The 27,003-nt window shown below is 31.6% G+C and overlaps 1 protein-coding gene across 1 annotated transcript in view; it reads right to left on the bottom strand.

The window, feature by feature from the left end:
• Window positions 1-27,003, bottom strand: part of LOC140445468 (cytochrome P450 6j1-like) — a 43,067-nt gene that overhangs the window by 9,851 nt on the left and 6,213 nt on the right. Inside the window, exons 3-4 of the mRNA XM_072537500.1 lie at window positions 12,505-12,744; window positions 1,014-1,226 (exon numbers count right to left, since the gene is read on the bottom strand). Of these exons, the coding sequence (XP_072393601.1) occupies window positions 1,014-1,226; window positions 12,505-12,744 (453 nt within the window). The remainder of the gene's footprint in view (window positions 1-1,013; window positions 1,227-12,504; window positions 12,745-27,003) is intronic.

The raw sequence follows: 27,003 nt of genomic DNA, 5'->3' as shown, positions 1-27,003 counted from the left end.
TTTCGACTAAATGGCGGACGTAAACGTCACTTACATTTTTGTCCGGATGCCTTTCATGAAATATTTGAGCTGTTCGTAAATAACACTGGTTCTGGGAGGCAAATATGAAGATGATCTCCATATGCTCAAGTATACTGTAAACCACCGTAACAACTACAGCTGAATGATAGTACCGATCCTACAAATGATGAAAACTAATGACATTAAAAATTCTCAAATAAACCAAAAATTATTGAATCTGACAGGACCCAAAAAACATGTTTTCAACTTGTTTTGCAAAAACGACAAATTAAGTTTTTATTTAACAAAAAAAAAATAAGACGGACACTTATCATTAAAAATAATAGACGGGCAGAAGTTTCACAATTATTGCTTCATCCTGTATAATTATTATTTATACCATTGGATAGCGTATTTCATAGTCTTTTCATTGATGTACCACAAGTAGGGGTTTGCGATTTAAACTTTATTGGTTATGGTGAGTGGGGTGGGTGGGTAGGGGGTTGATAGGGGCGAGTTCTCCTTTATGTCAATTTAGTTCCCCTTACTATCCTAGAAACGGTTTCAAACATTGTTCGTTAGACATAGCCCATTGTAAGTTTTAATTGACACACTGTATAATAAAATTGTACAGCATACATAATAAAAGAGAATAAATGTTCAAAAGCACCCATAGACAAAATAGATAATGGTATAAAGATAACTTGCAAAATAGTAAACCGAAGAGGAAAACTGTAACAATTACAGAAGAAATACTAGAGACAGTGGATCTTTTATAAAGAGTCTCATCAAAAAAATGAGAAATATGACAATAATATTGTCGGAGATAAGTCCTTGTCGACATGAAAAACAAAAATCTATGAGGTGAGGAAGGTATAGAAATCGAAGCCATAAAAGTAGAAGGGCATAAATTATTGAAAACATTATCAATAATATCTTGTTACTAGGAGGATGTAATTGGGATGCATTCTAGTAGTTTTTGCTAAAGTAATTGCTAAAACTAAAATAGTTACCATTAATACACAGTTCCAAGTATGGAGTATTTTGAGTTCCTTCAAAAGTAATTCCTTTGTATTCTTTAATATTGTTTATTACTTCATTTCTGGCTTTATCTTGTAGATGTTGGTTAATAGCCAATTCGTACAGTACGTAGAAGGTAGTTGACGTAGTTGCCTCTCCTCCAGCAATCATAAATGACATGACAATGGCTAATGTTTCTTCAAGTTCTAAAAATACGTAAATTTTAATTACAAATTATTTCTTTTTAAATAACGTAATCTAAACATAAAAAATAAACCAGACATTTCTCTAACTTAATGTATGTACGTACTTATCGTGGGGCTAATATAGATTCAGACCAGTTCTTGGTAGGCGCAAAAATATGAGCAAGAATTTCAAACCCAAAAAGAGAAAAGGACAAGAAAAGCACTCACTATAATTTAAAACTCTTGAAAGAGTCCCGTACAGTAGAAAGGTATTAAAATTGCCTTGAAAATGAAAACACAATAGATGAGAATTTAACAGCTAGCGAGCAATGAGATATATGTAGAAAAATAATTATTAAGGAAGCGACGACGTCCACTAAGACGAGCCACTAAGATTTTCCATAACCTACCTGGGAAGAGCAGTATACTGATTTTTAATTATTATAATAACCCTATTGCATTTCCCACAGCATGTAAGTTAAAATTATATATTTTCCAATATAAGGTATCTCTATTGACTATAATATAAGATCTCTATTTTGTGTTAAGTTTATTAAAGTACTATTTCAAGAGGAAATATATGTTTTCAATATCTCAAGGAACAAATAAAGCAGTAGAATTTTTTAATGATCTAATATAAAAGAATTAATACTTTGGAGAAACCATATATCCTTGTCGTTGTACAGGCAACGACAAGGATGTTAAAACCAATAAATATAGCAATCTTGATATTCATGTTCACATCATGAGACAAATCCGAATAATAACGATAAATCAAAAGAAACAAATTTTGTGATAATGTATAGGGTGACCTATTTAAGATAATTGAAAATTTTTTAAGTACGCGTTTTGAATCACCTTGTATATTAAATATTATTATACAAAACGTAAACAGATGAATAAAAGCAAAACTGTTTAATCGAAAGAAAAATCTTAAAAGATGTAGTGTCGTTTTTAGTAAAATGCTTTCTCCTGATTGTCAGGAATTATTAAAAAAAGTGAGGACATCTGTGGATGCTAAGAACTGCTGGACATACCAAGGTAAAATATAATGTATGGCAAAATGGGTCTAGGAAACTTATATTATCTGAAAATGACCTTGCTTTATTATAATTTGGATTTAATTTAATATGTTGGATTGCAAATAAAGTTAATATTATTATTAGTTATAATGGTATATTTTGGGGATAGACTTTAGCATATAGGTACTTACTCTTTTTCCATTTTTCTTTGAATATTTTATCTTTGCTTCTTTTCAATTATTGCTTTAATTATTTGAACTTCAACTTGGGCGAATTAATTTTATTTACTGTAAGATTATTTCTTTACGCTTAAATTAAAATTGAACTGTACATCTTCATTTATTTAGTAATAAGTAATCCTCAGTTTATAGCGTGTTTTGGATTAGAGAATAATAATTATTTATTTTTTCACTGTTAATATATCACATGTGAATTACTGTTTATGTAAATAAGAATCATCTACAAATTATGCTTAAATTGTTTACACAATCTTTTGTACCAATTTAGTATTGTTATAATCTAAACACATTAGTAATTTAAAGTGTGCTCATATAAACTCTAGATCGCTAGTTGCGCATTGCATTGATATAAAAGAACTTATTCTGGAAAATGATTTAGATATTTTGGGTATAAGTGAAACATGGTTAAAGGAACCGATATCCAGTAAGAACATTAATATACCTGGCTATAATTTTGAGCCAGTCGACAGGAATAAAAATGACACAGGTGGAGGTGTAGGTATTTATATAAAATGTATTATAAATTATGTGCTGAATGAATCATCGAATGAAATTGAACAGATATAGTTAAAACTCTCTCTTCGATATGAAACATTAGCTATTGGTGTTTTATATAATCCTTATGGGGCATTTTATAAAACTTTCTTTGGAGTTTTCGAAACAATATTATCATCAGTACTGCCAACTGCAGATCATTTACTCTGTTTGGACGACTTTAATGTTGATATGTTAAATACCAATAATTATTTCACACAGTTCATTACAGATGTATTAGATGGTCTTGAACTAAAGCAGATGGTAAATCAAGCAACTAGAATCACGTAGTTCACATCGACGATGTGATTATGCAATCACATCTAGTGAAGATAAAATTTTGTATATTGACGTAAAACATAACCCAGAAATAAGCGATCATGAAATAGTTGTTTTAAAATTTGGTTGTGATGTCAAAACTAATACAAATAAATTTATCACTACTAGGAATTTCGAAAACTTAAATTACAGTCAGTTTAAATCTTAAATTATAGAATAATTGTGGTCATTAAATGAAAGGTGTTGGGAGTTGATTAATTAGAGATTCTAATGGTCAGGAGAAAAGTATATGTTGCAGATGGTGTAATTGAGTTGTGCTTTAATTTTTACGGATATTGCTTCTAGGTTTGTATTTATTTTAAGTTGTGATGCTTGTAGATTCTTTGAGACGTAAGTTGCTGCACCGCCAACATAATATGTCCAGAGAGGGAAGAGCTATGAGATTTTGTAGCATATTTAGACGGGTATAGTACCCAGTTAAGTTCCATTGGAGTAATAATACGAATGTTACCAAATGAATGGGAAAAGGTGGAGTTCGGTATTATTTTGTTGTATTTTTTTTGTGGGTTGCGATAGGTTTAAGATGTCAGATTGGGTATTACATAATTCTTCAGATTGCCGTAACATTTTGTTTTTTAGGTTTGTGCAACGAGTTTTTAGCTTCTAAGTGTTAACGTATGAACGGAGATCTTCTAACATTTTTATTAAATTTTTAATATCTTATGTGAAATCTTCAGCAATGCTAAGAACATCCCTTGATCCTCGTGTATTTTCTAATAGCTGTTTGAACCGCTGGCTATTAATTATGAAAAGAGGAGAGCGGGAGTCGATAGAGTTTATAAGGGGTTCAGTAAGTTTTATCTCTTGATATAAAGTATTTATTTTAGGTTTTTTGTTTTTCTGATTGACTTTTTTGGAAAGAGAGAAGGCATAAGTATTGGATGGCGCTTTTTCTTCTGGAGTAGTTCTAGACATATCTTCAGCTCTACGTTTTATTAAGAAAAAGGCTGTTGCATTAAAAGTTTTCTCCCTGATTGGAATATTTACAGATTGAGCAATGCGATCTGGATTTGATGCCAGAGTGGGTGAGTTTAAAGTAATATTAGCGTCTTCTGAACAATTTTCTACTACTAAGGAACTAAGTAAAGAATTATTTATCTCAGAAGTCTCAGAATATAAGTCATTGGAAGATGTTTCGGAGCGTTGAGATATTGGCGAGGTCTGCACATTATGTTTAGATTGTGGTAATTGTTGGATATTTGGATTAATATTATCGGCAGGATATTGGGATACAACATGTAAAGACAGTTTGCATGTTAAAAACGTTGTCTGCTTCGGTATAATAGATTCTCATACGTTATTTCCAAGGATTTAAATATAATAATATCTGGTGAAGGAGCGATCTAAATCTGCCTTCTAAAACTAAGTATGCGTTGGTATTCCGGACTTGATATACATAATCTAAGAAAGTTTATTGGTGAGACTAATTATAGTCCAATATTTTCTAGTAAGGTTACAAGAGATTCACGTGGGATAGTTTTGTTTACATTTAATATTACTAGTCTTTCCACTGGTGAAATTAGACGTCTGTCTTTGATGATTTTATTATTTACAAGCATTTGACCATGTTTGGAGAATATATATTCTGAATGAATATATATATATATATATATATATATATATATATATATATATATATATATATATATATATTCTGTTGTGTGAAATTCTGCCACAGAAAATGATATTTTTTGGTTTTACCAGAGGTCTCAATTGGAGTAGATAATCCTGAAGTTTTGCTCCCTGAATGGAGCTGAAGATAATTGCTTGATCCTTGTTTGGATATTTTAGATATTTTGGGAGGTAGTGCTTACATAAGATGCGTTTAACGTACTCGTATTATTCAAATTGGAGTTATCAGTAGGTCTAGGTGATTGTTGGTGAACGAAAATTGGCTTGAGTATTTTGAGATAGGTGGTTAATATTCAACTAAGTGGATTTGATATGTAACTACTTGTCCAACAATCACTTTTCTAAATTACACTATTTAAACAAACGAAATTAAATACACTAATTACTATCGATAAACAGGAATCTCCGTTTTCAATTTATAAAGATACAGGGAGTTAAATCAGACACTATTTCAAAATAAAATAGGTCATATCTCTTAAAACTCAGTATGGTGGGATAGACACCTAAATATGAAGACAAAAACGCAGATTTATAAAACATTAGTGCGAAGTATTATGACATATGGGGCTGAAAATTGGATCATAAACAAGAAAAACAGCAGTAAGATAGTAGCAACAGAGATGGAATGCCTGCGAAGATGCTGCAGAGTAACAAGAATGGATAGGAGAAGTAATGACGAAATAAAGCAAAGAACATCAATAGAAACAGACATACTAACATATATAGAACAAAAAAGACTAAAGTGGTATGGACATGTAAGAAGAACTAGCGACAGCAGATGTATAAAGAGAATAACCGAATGGAGCCTCATAGGAAGGAGGAAAAGAGGACGACCCCGAAAATCCTGGAGGAACGAAGTAGACGACGCCATGAGTAAGAGTGGCCTAAACGATGGAGAATGGAACAACAAAGAGAGATGGAAACGTTTGAGCGAGGGAAGGCAGTGAATACTGTAGAATCCCTAAATATATATATCTCTTAAAACGCTCGATGTAAGATAGCATAACTTTATATTGACATAATTCTTAATGACCGGTTTCGCTTTCTACAATATGCAAAGCAAATTCAGGTCTCGATACAAAGTTAAATAAATGCTAAAATAATAAACCCATATTAGGATGTTGTCTAATAAAGATAAACAAAGATAGAAGATATAAATTACAGTAATTATGCCAATATTACATGTCTGCGGTTTTTCAAAATGAATAAAATGTTTAAGCAAACAAGGTAAGACCCACATTGGTAAAATAGTCTATTAAACTGTAATAAATTAATAAATGAACAAATAAATAAAACATGACTTACATGCCGGTACTCTATTAATTGATGGTTGAAAGAACATGGTTCAAACTATCCTGTATTGTTGATTGGAGAACTTAAGTCTGCTATTGTAATTGTTTGACAGTAAACGGGGAACTTCTTGAGGAGACAGATTTTATCCAATGAAGTAGAGATAGGTGTAATGTGATTGTTTGTTTGATGAAAGTAATGTTCTATATCATTGAGTTATTTAAAAGTTATTTATAATTATTCTAGAGATATATTTATGAAATGTGTGTTATTTATTGAGATTTTATTTTATGAAGGTGACAGTTGTAAGACAATGAATGAGATTAGATGTACAAATTGTGTGGGTGTGCAATTCTTTCAACTTGTAATTATCTAATAATTACTTAATAATTACTAATTACTAATTTCTAATCTCATTCATTGTCTTACAACTGTCACCTTCATAAAATAAAATCTCAATAAATAACACACATTTCATAAATATATCTCTAGAATAAATATAAATAACTTTTAAATAACTCAATGATATAGAACATTACTTTCATCAAACAAACAATCACATTACACCTATCTCTACTTCATTGGATAAAATCTGTCTCCTCAAGAAGTTCCCCGTTTACTGTCAAACAATTACAATAGCAGACTTAAGTTCTCCAATCAACAATACAGGATAGTTTGAACCATGTTCTTTCAACCATCAATTAATAGAGTACCGGCATGTAAGTCATGTTTTATTTATTTGTTCATTTATTAATTTATTACAGTTTAATAGACTATTTTACCAATTTGTGGGTCTTACCTTGTCTGCTTAAACATTTTATTCATTTTGAAAAACCACAGACATGTAATATTGGCATAATTACTGTAATTTATATCTTCTATCTTTGTTTATCTTTATTAGATAACACCCTAATATGGGTTTATTATTACAGCATTTAAAGCGAAACCGGTCGTCTGGATAGTTAAATTAAATTGATTGTGAGTAATTTTAATCTATTATTTCTTTTACCTTTTGAAATGGACTCACACAAGCAACACATTCATGAAAGTACTTTTAGTCAACGTTCGGTATAACCGGAAGTGGTAGAAAGCTCTAAATATTTGAGTTTGATTAAGCGTATATAAAAACCCCCATCCTAAATTTTCAGATGTTAATTATGTTGTTTTCCTAAAACGTCTAATTAGAAGTCTAAAAGATTCCTCTGTGTATACAGGGTGATTATTAAGGTAAGTACAAACCAGACAACAAAATGTTGCCAACTGTTGGCAACATGTTGACGGGTGTTGACAAAATATTTGTTGGACACAACAACTTGTGTCTGGCTACATGTTGTCAACAGTGTTGTGCGTCCAAACCAAAACCAGTTGAACGTTGAAACTAAACGCAGTGTTGGCGAAAATGAACCCCTCTACGACTGCTGGTGTTAGTGCTGCTTTTATTATAATAGCTTCCCATGCCCAGAGACGAAAAAGAAGATAATGACAGCGACAGTTCTTACAAAATGGGACAACCTATGGTGACAACCTAATGGCGGAGTTACTCCTAAACGATGGTAGTTCGTTCCGCAATTTTGCCAGACTTACAAAATCTGATTTCGAAGAATTCCTCTGTTTGGTTACCCCTAAAATTATCAAAAAGAATACGAACTACCGTGCCACGATTCCACCATCAATGAGATTGATGGTCGCTCTACGATATTTAGCCACAGGATATTCGTTTACGAGTTTAATGTACCTGTTTAAAATATCTAAGCAATCAATCTCCTTAATTGTACCCGAAGTATGCGGAGCGATCATCGATGTGCTCAAAGAATATTGTCAGGTAATAAAAAATAAAACAAGGCAGTTATTTATTAATGAATTGTCAATACAAGTAGATGCCTAGTGTTTACAAAAAGGTTTAACGAGAAATGTTTTTGGGTAAAAGAAATTCGCTGCATTCTGCCCATAAGGTGGATTAAGACTATTGCACATTTAAGTGCTGTTGTGGTTGCTGGTGTTGAGTTTCTGGTACGGCACTTAGTGAGTCTGATTGCCACGGCATATGAAAAGAATATGTTGCTGGGTTCGGTAATGGAGACGGGTGGGGTGATGGACTAGATAATGGGATTGAAACTGAAGACGATGTAGGCGACGCTTGCCAAGAATACTAAGTGGTTGATTGATGTGTAGCATCCCTATTATAAGCAAATTCTCCCATCTCTAGTTGAAAAAGTATGTTGTCTATGCGATTTTTTGCTATAGATATGGCTCTAGTATTTTGATTTGCGCCACAAATTCTACTGGCTACGTTTTCGCCATATACGGCAAAGTCATCTTTCAATTTCACAGTATCTTGGACACTTCGCATAAAATTATAAGCTTCGTCAACCCTGCCATCACTTTTTAATGTTTTGAATCGCTTTTTGGATGCTGAAGCGTCCGCGTCCGCATTCGGCGGAGGTCTTATCGACTAAGAATTCTGGAAATGCGGCTTTGCCTTGGAAGTTGACGCTTCCAATAGAGGTCTTATTGGTTCAGAGTTCGATGACGTTATTGCTATAACAGGATCACCGTCATCTTCAGTTTCATTTTCCTCGGCGTGTTCTGGGGATGATATATTCAGGTCGTCGTCATTATTGCTATTCTTTTCTTCGTCGTTTACCTACAACAAATTTAAATGGTAAAAAAAATTTTTCGCTTTAATTTAACAAACCATTCATTTGTTTTAGGAAAAATAGGAATATTTTTCGTTTTATATAAACCACATATTTTTGTCTTGGAGCAATTTAAATTGATTTGAGTGAAGATATTTGTTTTTTCTGAATATGCTCATAAACCATTCGTATTAGTTTTGTGCCTATAATTTGTATTGATGTTTACAGATACCGTAATCAGAGGACGAGTGACGTCAAATTGCAAACGGTTTTCTATCAAAATGGAATTTTCCACACTGTATTGGCGCAGTTGATGAGAAGCATGTGCAGATCGAAGCGCCAGAACACAGTGGAAGTATATATTTTAACTATCATGGCACATTTAGTATCGTATTGATGGCTGTTGCTGATGGGGACTATCGTATTTGATATGCCGATGTCGGATGCCAGGGAAGAATCTCAGATGCCGGTGTTTTTACCAATACAACATTTTATAAGAAGCTTAGAACGAATTTCAACTCCTAAATCCAACACCCTTATTTAAGGAATTCAACGCACAGGTTATACCGTCTGTATTAGTGGCAGATGACGCATTTGCACTAAGCACAAACCTTATGAAGCCCTTTCCAGGTACACACACAAAAGGTTCCCAAAAACGCATGTTTAATTATCAATTGAGCAGAGCTCGACATATTATTGAGAACGTGTTTGGTTTGCTGGCCACTGTTTTTCGAGTATTTAGAAGGAGGATTTTCGAATCTCTAAAAAAAAAGAAATAAAAGTGAAAATTAATTCGTGTATTCGTGTATTAATGTCCTGTCTTTAGACGCCATTTTTTTAAAGTGGGATAATAAAAATAAATTCCTACCTCCATAGTGCTGTGACTACCTCTAGAGGTGTTGTTTTCACTTAAAAACATCATTATCTTGTATCCAAACCATATATTCTCTTCCGAAATGGTGCCTGCTCCACTTTTAGTTTTGTCCTTGATTTTCTTTCGCTCTCTGCTAAACATAGTGCTGCGACTACCTCTAGAGGTATTGTTTTCACTTAAAAACATCATCATCTTGTATCCAAACCATATATTCTCTTCCGAAATGGGGCCTGCTTCACTTTTAGTTTTGTCCTTAATTTTCTTTCGCTCTCTGCTAAACTGAGTTTTAAGAGATTTTATTTTTCTTGATATTTCATCCACATTTGTTTGAAAGTGCGAAACCATCTTCGACATTTCATCATATCTCAGATTTCTATCTCGATACTCTCGGCATGAAATGTCTCATAGCGAAGGAAACGTATGTAGCATTTCAATGAGTACACTTGCTCTTTGGTCCATAACATGTTGGCTGTAAAGAGATAAATAACAGATAAATGTAAAAAAACAGCGAAATTGACCAGGCTATCGTCAAAAAGCATGTCCACACTATTATATGAAGTTAATATTATTAACGTACCTGCCAGTTGTAACAAATAATAAAATAAAGCACCGATTACCGAATAGATGATACCTCACTAGTCTTTTATTCGACGTTATTTGTTGGCCACACCGTACAAACAGAGCGATGTTTTCCATTTAAAATGGAAAACACGGATACATGCAACACTCAACAACATTCTTTGATGTCTTGCCGCACAACATCGCCGCTTTGTTGCCGTGTATCTATCAACTTGTTGCGAGTTGATGGGATACATGTTGGCAACAGTGTTGAAAACATGTAACCGGGCGATTCTTGGCCGGCCTGTACTGTCCTCGACGCATCAAGGAATTTGGATATCGGTTAAAATACTTGGGAATTCCAAGGTTGGCCAAATCCAAATTTCTAATTGATTCGATGCAGGGAAATTCCACTTTCGCTACGTAAAACAAAGGATTTGTTTTACATAAAAGCAGGTAGATTTTCTCTCATCGGTCAGTCGAGCTTGCCTCTTCTACTGTAGACCTAGTCGGTGCTATTCTTGTTCCAACTAAGTTATTGTTTTATTTCTGATTTTCTGTATACCTTTTTATTTTAGCATTATTGTATATTCGGACCTTTTCAGGTTAGAATAATACATTGATCATTATTTGTTCATGTACTGATTGTTTGATATTTTATTTGATTATTTGATTGTTTATTTTTCTTGTATTTTGTGTCTAAGTTGTTCTTCCGTAAGTTAAGAACACTTAGAAATATTTATCTTGCTTTTTCTATTTTATATTTTGATTTGTACTTTGTCTAAGTAGTTCTTTCCGGTAAGTCAAAGAACTCTTAGAAATATTTCTCTGAATATTTGACTTGTTATTTTAATTGTGCGTCTAAGCCATTCTTTTCCGGTAAGTCAAAAGAATACTTAGAAATATTTTCATAATCATTGTTGCATTATTATTTCCGATATTTTATTTAAGATATTTTTTTTCCTTAAGTAAGAAAATACTTAATACATTTGTCTCTTTCATTTTCTATTTTATGCTAAGTTGTTTCTTCCGTAAGTCAAGAAACACTTAGCAATATTTCCACATCTTTTCTATATTTGATTTTTCTTATTTTCTATTATAAGTCGTTTCTTCCGTAAGTCAAGAAACACTTAGCAATATTTTCACATCTTTTCTATATTTGATTTTTCTTATTTTCTATTATAAGTCGTTTCTTCCGTAAGTCAAGAAACACTTATAAATATTTGTGCATTTATTTTACTATATTTGATTCTCTTGTTTATTTTCTGTTGTAAGTTGTTTCTTCCGTAAGTCAAGAAACACTTAGACATATTTCTATAATCAGTTTCATTTTTGCATTTCTCGTTTTATATTTTGAGTATTTTATTTTTCCACTCTAAGTCGTTTCTTCCGTAAGTCAAGAAACACTTAGAAATATTTCCATATTTTACTCTCACATTTACATATTTCATTTATCTATATTTCTGTCCTAAGTTGTTTCTTCCGTAAGTCAAGGAACACTTAGAAACATTTTTCTTTGCATTATATTTTTATACCATTTTATTTTTTCTTGTTTACTAAGTTATTCCCTCCGTAAGTCAAGGAATACTTAGACTATTTTACCTGTTCTGTTTTCTATTTTTGATCTGTTTTGTAACTGCTCCTTGGAACTGTTACCTATAACAGATACTTGTCACGGTAACCGTTATTTTATACCAGTAGAAGTATTAAACCATTTTATCAGTGACAAGCAAAGATGGTCAACACCCGGTCTAATTCCGAGGACAGGAAGAAGTCCGCAGAGCCGGCGATGGGTCCTACAGGCCCAAATGCCCCCTCTCGGCAACAGTACTTACCTTTACAGCTACCTTCTATTTTTATAAATAACTTTTTTAGTATCCCCTATGATAACAGATATAACGGACTTTGTCACAATAGTTGATAACTCTGTATATTAGTTTATATTAATTAAATATATATTTAATTAATATAAGTTAAATATATTATTTAATTAATATTAGTCAAATATATGTTTAATTTAATAATTAGTTCAATTACGTGTTTTTTTAATTGTATTAGAAACGTAATTGTATTAGTAAGTGAAAAAAATTGTTTGATAAATGTAGCTGTAAATAATGTAAATGTAAAATTACGGTTAGTAATATTATAAAAATATTAATTTTATTTTATACTAACCTTCTTTATTATGTGTTTTTGAATCAATGTTGTTATTGTTCATTTCTATTATCATATCTATAAGATCCTTGGTTTTTGCTGTATCGCCTTTCCTTGATTCAATGGACTGAATGAGTGCATTGTATAAATAGTCTATTATGGAGGATTCTATAAAATCTAACTTGAATATGTTCACTAGTTCACCCATGAAATGATGAGCACTTTGAGCTATTAAATTACGCCAAGTAAACGAAAACATACCTAAAAATTAAACGAAAGATATTTTTACGTACCTATTTAAATTAATAAAGATGCGGTTTTAAAATTTTTTTATTTATTATTAAATATTAAATATATATTATAATATATATACTCAAAAGTACACAACAATGTAGAAGACTTGAGAAGAAATTAATTCGATATACGGTAGTGTTTCTAAAAGTAATTGAAATCAAAATTCGCCGCTAGCGATAAAAAATCCTTATAATCAACCCATATTCCAGAAAGTTTAAAATTTTACATAAAATTTAAATAACGTATACCTATAAATCAAAAATAAACACATCAAAAATGTCTAAGGAACAAAAATTTTTTTTCTCATATTATATGTCAATTTTGATTGCATTTTAAAAAGTGACAAGAAGAAGATCTTAAAGACCTTGTATGAGTATGTTATTATAGGTATAGTTAGCACCGACTTTCTATCGTCCGTCGGCAAATTCAAACAAAAATATAACTTCCAGACCATCTTTTACCACCTTTAGTCCAGACAAATTATTACATGCATTTAATATATTTTTTACCACCAAAAATGAGATGTTTTAACCAAATAATGCTTCAAATATAATGTGCAGAAAAATTTTGAATTACGTTCCGCTAATGAACTTGCTTTTTTGTCCTTAAAAGTAGAAAAAAGTTTCAATTATATTGCTTAATATTTCGTCTAAATATAACCGTCTAACAATTTTAACTGTACTAATGCCCAAGTATCAATTTTCAAGTTTTAAACTGATTGATTTATGACGAGTAATCCGGTTGTAAAAATACCGGCATGTGTCTTATCTAAAGGACTAGATTTCCAAATTTTTAGTTTAGTTGTATCTTTGCAACTAGCTTGTTTATAGATATAGATAGATGTGTTGAAATTTTGTTGTGAGTAGTTATAATAATTGTAGTATTTTTTTGTTGTTTCTTTTTTTGAAACTGTCTATTTGTGTATAAAGAAAATGTTTAGACCATGGGAAAAATCACCTACAGTTTTTCATGCATTAGAGAAGGGGAACCCAAGTAGTAGTAGAGAATGTGTAGTAGTCAACAATCTTTTAAGTGTAAGTGATACAAAAAACAATGACAACTGTAGAAAAGTGTCTAAGACTTCCAAAGAAAAGGATTGTTTTGAATAAACAATCTAAGAGAATTTGTATGAACGTTTATAAAAATAAATCTTCAAAATGATCCTGAAAATAGTTGTAAAGGCGGTATTATAAGAAAAGCGGCCTTTCTAACAGGAACTCCGTATTCGACCATGCGCGACATCTTGAAAAGTGGTGTTAAAAAGAGAAAAACAAGATCGGATGCTGGAAAACCTAAACAAATTAATATCGTGACTGCTAAATGTTTAAGGAATTTGGTTTACGAGGAATACAAAAAAAAATGTAATACCAACAATTGATATTATATACACCAAGCTTGTTGCGATGGGAAGAAGCTGCCCTAAAACCACTTTACGTAGATGACAGAAAAAACTTGGGTTCAAATACAAAATCGTTGATAAACGGGTGGCTATTATGGAAAGTAAGAGGATAGTACACTGGCGTTTAGATTATAGACAAACAGCGGACTATATATTATTTAGAAGAGACATGGTATCAGACGCATGATACCGCTAGTAAGGGTTGGACTGATGGTTCACTTGGGTGCCAGTTGAAAGGAGTACCTCCGAATAAAGGTTCTCGTGTTCTCAAATGTGTTAATGCTTTGCGGAAAAAAAAATAGAAAAATGTAGTGTAGATTATCATCAGAATATGAATTCTACTATATTCGAAGAGTGGTTTAAAAATACACTACTTCCCAATATAACACCGCGCAGTGTGAGATTTATGGACAATGCTAGCTACCACTCAAGGCTTCTCAAAAAAATTCCTAACAGTTCGTCTTCAAAACAGGAACTAAAAGATTTCTTCTCAAAAAATGATTTGTATTTTGAGGACAACTATAATAAGAAACAGTTACTTGAAGTGCTTCGTACTAAAACTTATAAGAAACAATATATTGTTATGGATCAGTTTATCGATCAGAAATAGAATAAAGAGTTTTTTTATTATTTTAATATACCGCGGGCATATAAGTTAAAATACAACCCTGTACTTATTTGTAATAGACCATAATAAGAGAAAACATTGTTCCGTGAAAGACTGAGTGAATAGTGAAAGGACAATGGAACCCGTATAATTATATATTTAAGGAATAAACTTTGTAATTGTATTTTGCGGTGGACATTTTTCGAAAGTAAATAAGAATTAGATTTAGATATGAGATAACAAGAATTTGGAAACGTATTTCTGTTGAAAAAGGTAAAATTGTTAATGGTTTCTGAAAAGTAATTTGAGTGAAAGTAGTTTATTTGTTTTAAATATCATGTTGGAAATTTTCTAAATCGAAAATAAGTGGGAAAGATGAATGCTTATGATTGGTTAAAAAGGAATGGTGGAAATGAGAGAGTTGAGAAGGTTGTCTGGAGAGATTGAAAAGATTATTATGTTACCGGCAGACCAGAAGAGAAGACGTGTTTTCGTATAGTCAATCTGAGTGCCAGTGTTTTCGTTTGTTAGTGAAAAAGGTGAAAGCTGAGAGCAGATCAAAATCGAGAAGATTAATACCTCTTTTGAGTCTGCATAGTCCACGAGATATAATTGAGAAAGAAAGGAGAATTTGTGAGTAAAGAGTACCGGTCAAAAGAGGATTGGGCTTGTGTTTTTTCGGAGGAGTAGTTTGCTGGTATGCGGTTTGGATCGATGCTGAGAACGGGAAAGATTTGATGGTAGCCGGACATAATCAATCAAGGAAAGAACTGTGGTTTGATCGAGAGGAGACATCATTGGTGTAAAAAAATAAAGGTCAGTCAAATAATTTGAATGAAAGAAAAATCTAAGATATTCTAAAGATAAAATCAAATATAAGCATACGAACTAAGATTCCAAGTTTCAAAGAGTTATTTTTTTTGTGAATAAATTATATTTTTATATGGTCATTTTTTTTGTAGATATTATTATAAAACAGATCAATAGATAGTTTGTAATTAAAATTAAATTTAGAGTATAGGAGTTTGTTGGGAAAGATAATTGCCCACAAAAGTTATTTATTAATATTCATCGTATTGCTTATTGAAAATAAATAATAATTTGTGTGCATATTTATGTTGTTTTAATGTTAGTTCCGTTTCCTGTTCTATCCCGATTATGAGCAACTAGGAGATACTGAACCCACTAGAAGAGATATATAAAGTAAACTGATTAAAGTAAAATTAAAAAGGCACCCTGAGAAATTTTAATAGTAATTGATTTGTATGACTCTGCATAAATTAGTGAATTAATTAAGTAAATAATTGGATTAATTAAATTAGTGTTAATTAATAATAAAACATCATAAAGCAGATCACAACAATATATATATATATATATATATATATATATATATATATATATATATATATATATATATATATATATATTGTTATGATTGTTTATTTTGACTTTAATCTTAGTTTATTGAGCCAATAAAAAAGAATTATAACTTATTTGTTATCAAAAGTAAAATAATCCTTATATTACCTGTGTTCGATGGATTCAAAAGATTTTCTAGTTGTATTTTATCGGGAGGAGAAGAAAGGATAAGAATACAAATATATTATATTACAAAGATTTACGTTTCTTTATTTTATATGAACGAATAAAACAATTATTAAATTCTGTCGTTAGCTTATCAATCAGCATACAAGAAAATAAATCAAATTTTTATGATAATAAGATTATACAGCTACATACATTTATATTACGTGAAAAACCAATTTTACTTAAAATTTTCTTTACTTGAAACAAGAAAAACAAAACTTTAAAATTTTAATTAGCCTAACAAAACCTCAGTTCTTAAATTTGAATGCTAATGGTCATGATATCGAAACGATCCTTCACAGATATAAAATTCAATTGTACAAACACTTACAGCTTATTTTCTTCTTGAGTTGTATGTTGGAAAATACCCAGAAAAGTCCAGTCTCCTCAACGATGTAATCTCTCCTCTTTGGCACCTCGGCTCTTTCTTAACGTCTCTGCAAACCTCCTGCAGACTACACAAAAACCACCTGATTCAGTTCTCCAAACTCAGCTATTTATTTATGACACCAGGACCTCCTTTTGCCAACTTGATGCCGTAAGAATACTTTCACATATCCTTTATAAAATGCCCACGGTAGATACAAGGACCTCTTTTAATTTACTTGTTATCTCCTTCTTCAAACTATTCACTTCTTTTCGTTACGCCGGTATCCAAACTCACGAACCACACCCTATCTTGAGACAAACGACTGTTTCCTTTCGATGACCAAAATATGACTAACTTCTCCCGTCTCATGATCGGCTCACAAAATTCCCATTTAAAAACGATCGTCCAATCAAAAGCTCAAATTGTGTTTACCATGATTTTGGAAAAGCCTAATTTCGGTTTCAGAGAAAAACTAAATAGCTTACTTTAAAATTGGTTTTTTCAATACATCATTTATACATATTTCAAAAGATTAGAATATGGTCATTTAATACTCGACTATACAAACAATGAAAAGATTAACTTACAGGTAAAATCTCTTCTAATTCTAAACAAAGGTTTTTTTTTTTGATAATTTTGTTTGAAACGGAAAAATTTCTATTCTGATCTACACTAAATCTTATCTTAAATTACTATATACATTTTTGTTTATAATGATATTTTAAAATTTTATTCCGATGGATATTTTTATTTATTTTTCTTTGGTTGGGAAAGAGAAAGTATAACAATATATATATATATATATATATATATATATATATATATATATATATATATATATATATATATATATATATATTGTCATACTTTTTCTTTCCCAACCAAAGAAAAACAAATAAAAATATCCATCGGAATAAATTTTTAAGAAATCAATATAAACAAATTGTATATAGTAATTTAAGATAAGATTTAGTGTAGATAAGAATAGAAATTTGTTTGGCCTGTTTCCGTTACAAATTCAAACTCGGAAAGTCCAACGAATGTCTCCCAAAACTTCACTACAACAGTAGTTAGCTTACAAAGGCGCCACCTGCTTTGGCGGCCGTGAACGAAATCATCTAACTACTGTTGTAGTGAAGTTTTGGGAGACATTCGTTGGACTTTCCGAGTTTGAATTTGTATCAGCCCGAGTGTCTGATGAGGCTGGGATAAGCCGAAATGATCATAACACTTTATTGATACCGATTCGAGCACGGGAAGTTTAACGAAAGTGTCCTCCTAGGCCATATATTTGGCCTTTTAATTTAATATATATATATATATATATATATATATATATATATATATATATATATATATATATATATATATATATATATATATATATATATATAAGATGGTGGTATTATTGACTGTTGATTTAAATATCAAGTGATGATTCTTGAGGATGCAGTAAGTCTATTTGGCCCACGAGACAAAATTTTTTTTTTTTTAATTTTTGTTAAAATAACTATATTGTCATTATATATGTCATTGTCATGTTGGTTTGATTAATGGACACATATGAATGAATATACAGTTATTTTACGTGGAAAGCAAAACCAGTAATAATAGTTTTTATTATTATTAATTTAATTGTCGATAAAAAATAAATTAATCCAGTCAGTTTGGCTTAAGCATTAATTAATATAATTAAGATTAATTAATTAATTAGGACAATTAAATTAATAATAATAAATTAAGATTAATTAAGACAATTAAACTAATAATAATAAAAACTATTGTTACTGGTTTTGCTTTCCACGTAAAATAACTGTATATTCATTCATATATGTCCATCAATCAAACCAACATGACGATGACATATATAATGACAATATAGTCATTTTAACAAAAATTTTTAAAATTTTTTTTTCATTTTCCTCAAGTTCCTCTTGTTAGTTTGTATTTAATAGATATTCGAAATATTCCGCCCATCTGTTTAATTTTTCTGTTGTTTCATCTAGAAGTAAGCCTTCTTTGTTTCTGCAGTACTGTGGATTATTCTTTGTAGTTTCTCTGGATTTCTTAATATGTTGGTAGAAATTCTTTACCTCTTTATTTAAATAGGTGTCTTCTATGTTTTTCAATTGCTTTTCTAGCTGTTCTTTTTTCTGCAAATTATTTTCACTTGCCTTCTTCTTGCCACATAGTTTTCGATCGCATTTTGGGTATTTTCTTTATCTCTGTAGTTTTGTCCTGTTTCTTCTTGCCAAAACATTCCTAAATTCTTTATCGAACCAGTCTTGCCGACTTTTTATATGCTCTCTTCCTATACACTTTTTCGCTGCTTCCGACATGCCTGTCTGTATGGTCTGCCACTATTCATCATGTTTGCTTTCAATTAGGATATGATCTATCTGATTTTTTATTTTTCCATCGGGAGAAGTCCATGTTACCTTATGCATGCCTTTGTGATTAAACCTTGTGCTAGCTATCTTCATTTTGTTCTTTGTAGCAAATTCTGTTAACTTTTTTCCGTTTTCCTCGGAAACTTCGTCCCCCTGTTATTCTTTTATATATTTCCTCTTTTCCGACTTTCGCATTCATGTCACCAATGATTATCTTTATATCGTATTTCTGTATATTCCCTTTTAGGGTGCTTAGCTTTTCGTAGAACTCTGTGTTAGTTTCAAAGTCTTTATCTTTAGTGGGCTCATGTACATTAATGCTACTTATCTTCCTATACTTTCCTCTTAATCTCAAGTAACATATTGTGTCTGATATTGGTTGAAAATTTACAACTATTTTTTTACTTTCTCCGACACCATGAATCCCACTCCAAATATCTCTTGGTCTCCCCACTCTTGAACAGTGTGCTCTTTCCTATTATTATTTCATTTCCCAGTTGTTTCGTTTCTTGCAGTGCAAGGATATAGATTGTATATTTTTAAACATATGCCCTATATGTTTAAAAAACTAGAGACATAGCCGGCCAGTATTATAAGAAAACACATCATATACCTATTGATGCGACAGAAAAATAATGATGGAGTAAGAAAAAATTAAGAAAACTTGGTATATCTACAGAAATAAACTATGCAATGATGAAGGACGGGAATAACTACAGGTATTAGATGAAGGCTAAAGACCAGAAATACTAAAATCAGAAGTAATATATGCTTCCAAATTGGCAATGAATAAGAAAACTGCTAATTCCGATAATATTTTAGCAGATATGTTAAAACTTATAAACAAAGAAAATATTGATATATTGGTCAATGTTTTCAATCATGTATACTTAAGTGATGAGTACACAGAAGATTGGTTAAAGTCCGAATTCATAACTTTAACAAAAAAAAAAGAACAATGTCCAAAACATTGTAGCGACTATAGACTGATAAGCCATATGAGCCACACTTTGAAGATATTCCTACGTATCATCCACAGTAGAATAAGGAAGAAGTGTTGTAACGTTATAAACGTCACATGTTTGCTATTTTTCTTTTAATAATTAAGTTAACTTCTGTTAAAATTCATCTGTTAACTTTACCTTTCATTTATTCAGACCACATTATGTTGTTTGAGATAGAACGTATATAAATTTCTATTCCTCACTTCAATAGACAAAGTATATCTGTTAGTTTGCAACAGAAGTAGGGAATATTCAATAGAAAGGGAGATTAGTTTTATAAGATTTAATCTAAATTTTTGGTTGAAAATAAATTAGTTAAACCTTTTCTGTGCTCAGTACATTTCTAGTTAATCAAGACTTTTTTATATCTGTCTTATAATTTCGTATTTGACTTAACCTAAAACTACAAACCGTTTTATTTTTCAATGTATTATTCACATATGCAGTTAGTATCTTTCTACTATTTTAACTAATTTACTTAATAATAATTATATTCAGTTTATCATTGCCAATTTGCTATTTGCTATTTAAAATTTGTAATTATTTGTAATCTTTATATGGCAAGAAAATATTTAAAAAGTTATGATGAAGTTATAATTTATGATGTTGCTGACACAAGCTTCATTATTTTAGTTATTTACGCTTAATATCAATTTTTGTCCATCTTTTTGGGTGAGGACTTCCCGAACCAAATAGTCGGCCATTGGTAGTAACATACTGCAGTAGGTGGCCGTTGCTAGGGGAACTTAAGATATCCCTGGAGTTCAATAACAATATCAATAATTTTATGTAGCAACCAACAACTACATTCTGCAATCCTCTCTAATTACTTAAATATAACATCAGAAGCCATAAGTATCATTTAAAATTTTTTTTTGTAAAACTGTAGGCAAGATTAGCTTTGATTTTAATTTAATATTAAAATATTAATTTTATATCTTTTTATGTATAATTTGGCGCACACGATGAGCGCCAATATATAACAATGTAACTGTCTCCGAAAGTTGGGAGCCAATGTAGAACAATAGAATTTACAACTTTCTTTGGGAGCCAATTGTTAGGCCTTGTCTAGCTCAGTCTGTCAGTTGTGACTCAGATGTGTAACCATTGAACGACCCATCAGAAACAATGAATGCCAATCGGTAACAACTGGCTCCCAAAGAAAGTTGTGAGCTTTATTGCTCTACATTGGTTCCCAACTTTCGGAGGTAGTTATATTTTTGTCCATTGGCACCCACGGTTTCTCATGAGTGTTTCAATGGTTACGCATGTGAGTCACACCTGAGAGACTGAGCTAGATCAGACCTAACGATTGGCTCCCAAAGAAAGTTGCGAGTTTTATTGTTCTAGATTGGCTCTTAGCTTTTGGAGATAGTTATATTTGTTACAGTGAAAATTGTGGGTTGAAAACTCGAGAACACTATTTGCACTGAATGTGTTGTTACAGAAATGTCGAAATCTACGAAAATATGGATTTTTGTTTTATTGATTATAATATTGATTTATTATATTGATTATAAAATAATTTGGAATTGAAAGGAAATGATAGTCATGACGTGATGTTCATTAAAAAATTATACTTTCATCCAGCAGCATCCATTTGCATTAATAAGAAAGTGACACATAACTTCATATCTACTAATCCTAAAACTAATCCTAAAAGAAGTCAGACAATATTGCATATTGTCCCTACTGTTGTTTAATCTATATTTAAACTAGCTTTACATAATTTGGTGTACAATACATAACTTAAAAATACAATCAGATACGCAGATAATACAGTTACATTGAGTATAATGGAGACTTAAACATAATGGAGAGCGATGTGAGGAAAAAAAGATATGGGTAATATTTTTGGTGATCTTCTCATTATCAATGGTTCCGAATAAATGATATTTAATAATACACCTTGCGGGTCATTCTTTTACAGTACCCTTACTAGACTGATGTACCTACTTAAAATAATAAATAATCTAAAAAATATAAAATCTACTGTTTTTGAGGAGGTTTGAAGAACCTCTTTCTATTGCAGGAATATAGATCACGTTTATACAAAAAGGGCAAATGAATCTAATCTCTAACTACAAGTATAGAAGAGTCACAGTCCCAAGTATTTTGATATAATATTTGAAGGAGTAATGTATAATATGATTGTGCCCTGTTTGAGTACAAATAAAGGTTATTACTAATAAACAACATGACTTTCGGCTAGAATATAGTTGTGAGACTATCACTGTCGAATTTACGCAATCTGTGGATGAAATAATTGGCAAACATTTATATACATACTAGATGACCCGGCAAACTTCTTACCGCCTTAGAATTAAATATGTCTAAAAAATTAACACAAAAAAAAAACAAAAAAAAAAGACTCAAAAATATTATGCATGATAAAAATTAAATCAATTTAATACTTTCTGATAAAAATATTTTGATTTTTTATGTGTTGCATAAATATACAACAATGACGGTTTTCCGATATGCAAATAATTGTCCATGCGCGAAACATGGAAACTATAAGTTATTTCCGCAAACTTCCAACAGCTGGATTTGTGATTTATTGTCACTGCAAAAGCCAAAAGCATGGGAAATTGTAAACTTTTAAAATGGTACGTTCGTTGAAATAATTGGCATAAGCGGGATCAAAACATCCTCTCCTCTGTGTTTTTCTTTGATGATCGTTGCCTTCATGACATTATTCATTAGCCTTTTCACAGTCAGTCTTGATCTATTACACAGTCGAGGTTGATTAATGTTGCACAGCAGTGGGCAATCTCGAAGTTTCTTGTGGGGGATTTTGGTTGGGCACCGAAATTTTTTTTATGCTACCTCCATTTTGAGTCTTTAAAATTTGTGAGTAACAGTATCGCAATAGTGCCCTGGGGTGCCCCTGGGTGCGCCATTGATAAATAGAAACATTTCTGAATTCCTAGATCAACATTCGGTGCAACAGGTGCCTAGACAAAAACAAGAAAGTATGTCTACGAGGACTTTATTAAAGTTGCTTTAATAAAATCCTCGTAGACATACCGTCTCAGGACTTGCAACTTAATGTAGAGTCATATGTCGCCATGTTACCAATCCAACGGTAATTTTACCATCTTAATTTTAAACAAGACATAATGTAAACTAAACTTCATTTAGTAATTCTTAAAGGGTTTTTACCCCCATATTTAGTGGCTACATTCATGTATTAACCTGACACTGATGATGGAATACTTATTCCGAAAACGTTTTGTCTATTTAACATAGCCCGACTGGGTTTTTTATATACCTTTTTATAAAGGATTTTATTACAAATTGTTTTATATTAAAATGTCTAAACGGCGTTGCTTTAGAGCCATATGGTTTATTAAAGTGAAGTCGTTTTAACCTGTCGTATTTCGGATTAACGCCCGAAAAATAATTTATGACTAGTTACAGCCACTCTGTTATGCTTTCCCTCTTCTACCTGCTTTGTGGTACCGAACCTCCTACTGGTCGGCTGTAGTACTTGAGGATAAATCAGCGCTACCAAAACAATTAGTTTTTATCTCCGAGTGAGCGTCGAATTGTGTTGAAAGTGGAAAATTATTTTACTTTAGAAAAAATCAACATGGGACCAATTACATTAGTACTGGCAGTTCAAAAAAGGACAAGTGCAGCTTGTGGAATTTCAAAACGGACCTTGCAAAGAGTTCGCACAATGAGTGAGGAGGAATTAAGTAAGGAAAATAAAAGGATTCGTTTGCATCCGAAAACCCTCGACTTGCTACAAGGTATTAAAATCACAATCAGAAATATCATTTATGACATGTACAAAGCAAAAGAGCATGTTACAAGAAAGACACTTATTCAAAAAATAAAGGACAGAGAACTTTGTGATATGGGTTTGACCAGTTTATCAAAAGTATTAAAAGCTATGGGTTTTAGATACAAAAAAACCAATAATCGTTAAGTGTTGTGCGAGCTGTCCAATGTTGTTGGAAAAAGGTGGGAATTTATAAGAAACTATTTAAAAAACAAGAATTCCGAATTTGCCAGACAATTTGTGTTTCTTGACGAAACATGGATTTTTGCGAAAGGAAATAATACCAAATCATCCTGGTAAGATGATTCTACCAAATGCTATTCGAGTACTAGTGCGAGTAATGGCAAAAGATATATTATATCGCATGCAGGAAATACGGAAGGTTTTAATTAAAAATCTGGAAAATCCGTCATTAATAGTCTTAGACAATGCTTTGTATCACACCAGAGAGGAGGAAAAGTTTCCCACAAGCAGCTGGAAAAAAGAAGACTTAAGAAAGGGGCTGTCGGAGAAAAATATAGAACACGAACATCTAGTTTTAAAAGCTGAATTATTAAATAAGTGCAAAGAACACATTACTGAAAAAAAATTTGTCGTTGACTAAATGGCACTAACATATGGTCATGAGGTCCTAAGATTACCACCATATCACTGCCAGTACAATCCAATTGAATTGGTGTGGGGCATCACTAAAAACTACTATGATAAACATGCATGTAAGACCACCGACGAAGCCAGCGTTTTAGAACTCTGGCAAGATGCACTAAACCAAGTCAATGAGGAACAATGGCGGAAAGGTATTGAGCATACTGAAAAAAAATTTAGAGTCATATGAAATAGAATTGTTTTGTTATTGATGTTAGTTATTGATGAAGTAAGACCTTTAATTATTCGTAATGATGAAGATTCAGATGAATCGGATAGCGAGTCAGATAGTGATGATACCTGTCCATAGATTAAGACGTAGATAGAAAAATTAACACAACAGGGTACCAACCACCAAAAAAACAAAACAAAAATAAAACAAAAACCGCATGCAGGAGAGAGCCGGAGGCACGCCGCACGACGCTCTTGAATTCAAGCACCAAAAAAATTAGATTAGCAAGTAAGGTAGATTAAGGACATGACTGGACGAATGACTGGGTATTAGACGACGGATGAAAGGATTCTATGCTTGCTCGCTCTCGACTGCACTTGGTGCAGAAAAGGGAAAGCAAGTATCGGCACACACAACCATCATTAGATCGCCGAACAATTGCTTTGACCGGTAGTGATAAAGCCAAATGGGCTAACCTACCACTTAAATGTAAATACACGGAAATCTCCCATTGCCTGACGGGGGATACCGTGAAATAGTCGAGACCTGGCTCCAAAGACCAGGGGGCGGAGGAAAGCCGGGGCTGGTTGTACCGCAGGAGGACAACCTACCTCGGTGGGTTTGGGAAGGTGTGTGTGGGAAGTAGGAATAAGTCTTTGTTTTATATAGATATATATTTTTATAGATATATTTATAAAATATATAAAAATAAAAATATAATACAAAATTTTGAACACCCAGTATTAACATTGGCAAATTTTTTTATGCTTAAATAAAAATAGAGTTTAATACACGCTGAAAAAGAATTTTTATTTTTTCAGCATAAATATTAACCACAATATTAATTTTTGAAGTTGCATGTGTAATATGAAAAATTTTTCAAAAACTTTAAATATCTCAAAAACGGCTATTTTTTCGAGAATGGTATCTCAATAAAAATCGATGCAGAATTTTACGTAGATTCTAAAAAAAATAACAAAAAGCACAGTTTCTATTTAAAATAAGAAACTTAATGGGGACTTCTGGTACAACCGGAAGTGCTAGAAGAATGCAAATATTTAAAAAATGAAGAATGATTTGCATAACCCATTATTCAAAGTTTGCAGAAACCAGTGACGACCAGAACTTTGAAAACTTTTAACCAACATGTTGCGTGAATGACCCTGTATATTTCATACTCAATGTTTATCAATTTACACTATGATATTCAATTATTATAAAACATAATACAAAGTTATTTTATTAAAAAAATCCCTAATGTCGTATTATCAAATTGAGAAAACCGTACATTTTTAATTTGAGAACCGCTGACTACCTGAGGCTAATCTGAACAGACAGTTTTATTACTTATGCGACAGGCTAAAATAATCCTACTATATAAAGTTACATTTTCCTATTATTTTTTATATATTTTTTACTTTATATGCCCTGGGGGGGGGGTTAGGTTTAACCACCAACCTCCCCCCCCTGGGTGCGCCACTATTACACAGTATAATGACAACTGATCCTACTTTTATTCTGATCATCCTGATTTACAACTGTGTCAAGTGATTTAAAAAAAAAACAACTTTCCCGGAAGAAAATTTAGAGTAGTATATTCCATCGAATATACATATAAAATTTCGTAAAAATCGCTGAAGCGGTTTCGGAGAAGTATGGCAGCTAACTCTGTGATACTAGTATAGCCATTAAAAATAGAGATTGGCGATAGAAGGGTGAAAAAAGGCCTGTTTGTATTTTTTATTGCCACATCATAAAAAAATAAAAATAAAATTTTTTTTCAAAAAATTAATAAAAATGTATGTGATGAGATGACCTTTACCCCTAGGGTTATGAAAAATAGAGTACGGTCGATTATCAGACCTTTTGAATATACATATAAGATTTCATGAAAATCGGTGAAGGTTTTTCGAAGAAGTATGGCAACTAGCTTACACTAAGTACTAGTATGTATCACTACACTAGTATGTACACTAGTATCACACTTATATGGCAATTAAAAAATCTTAATTAATAATAATAAGGGTGAAAATTATGGACTTTATGTATTTTTTAATGCCACATCATAAAAAAAAATAAATAAAAAAAATGTTTGTAAAAAAAATATAATTTGAATGTAGTGAATATAGGTAATAACCCGACCTTTGTAACTTCAAATAGAAAGGAAGTTACAGACATAACGAGAGCTATGGTATTTGAAAGCAGCATTATTAAAAACTGCCATGTGTCTGACGGGGCGAGCTGAAATAATGGGCAATG

Source organism: Diabrotica undecimpunctata, chromosome 7 (assembly GCF_040954645.1).
Source record: "Diabrotica undecimpunctata isolate CICGRU chromosome 7, icDiaUnde3, whole genome shotgun sequence".
NCBI lineage: Eukaryota > Metazoa > Arthropoda > Insecta > Coleoptera > Chrysomelidae > Diabrotica > Diabrotica undecimpunctata.
The sequence above is the reverse complement of the archived record's forward strand: the minus strand, read 5'-3'. Positions and strand labels throughout refer to the sequence as shown.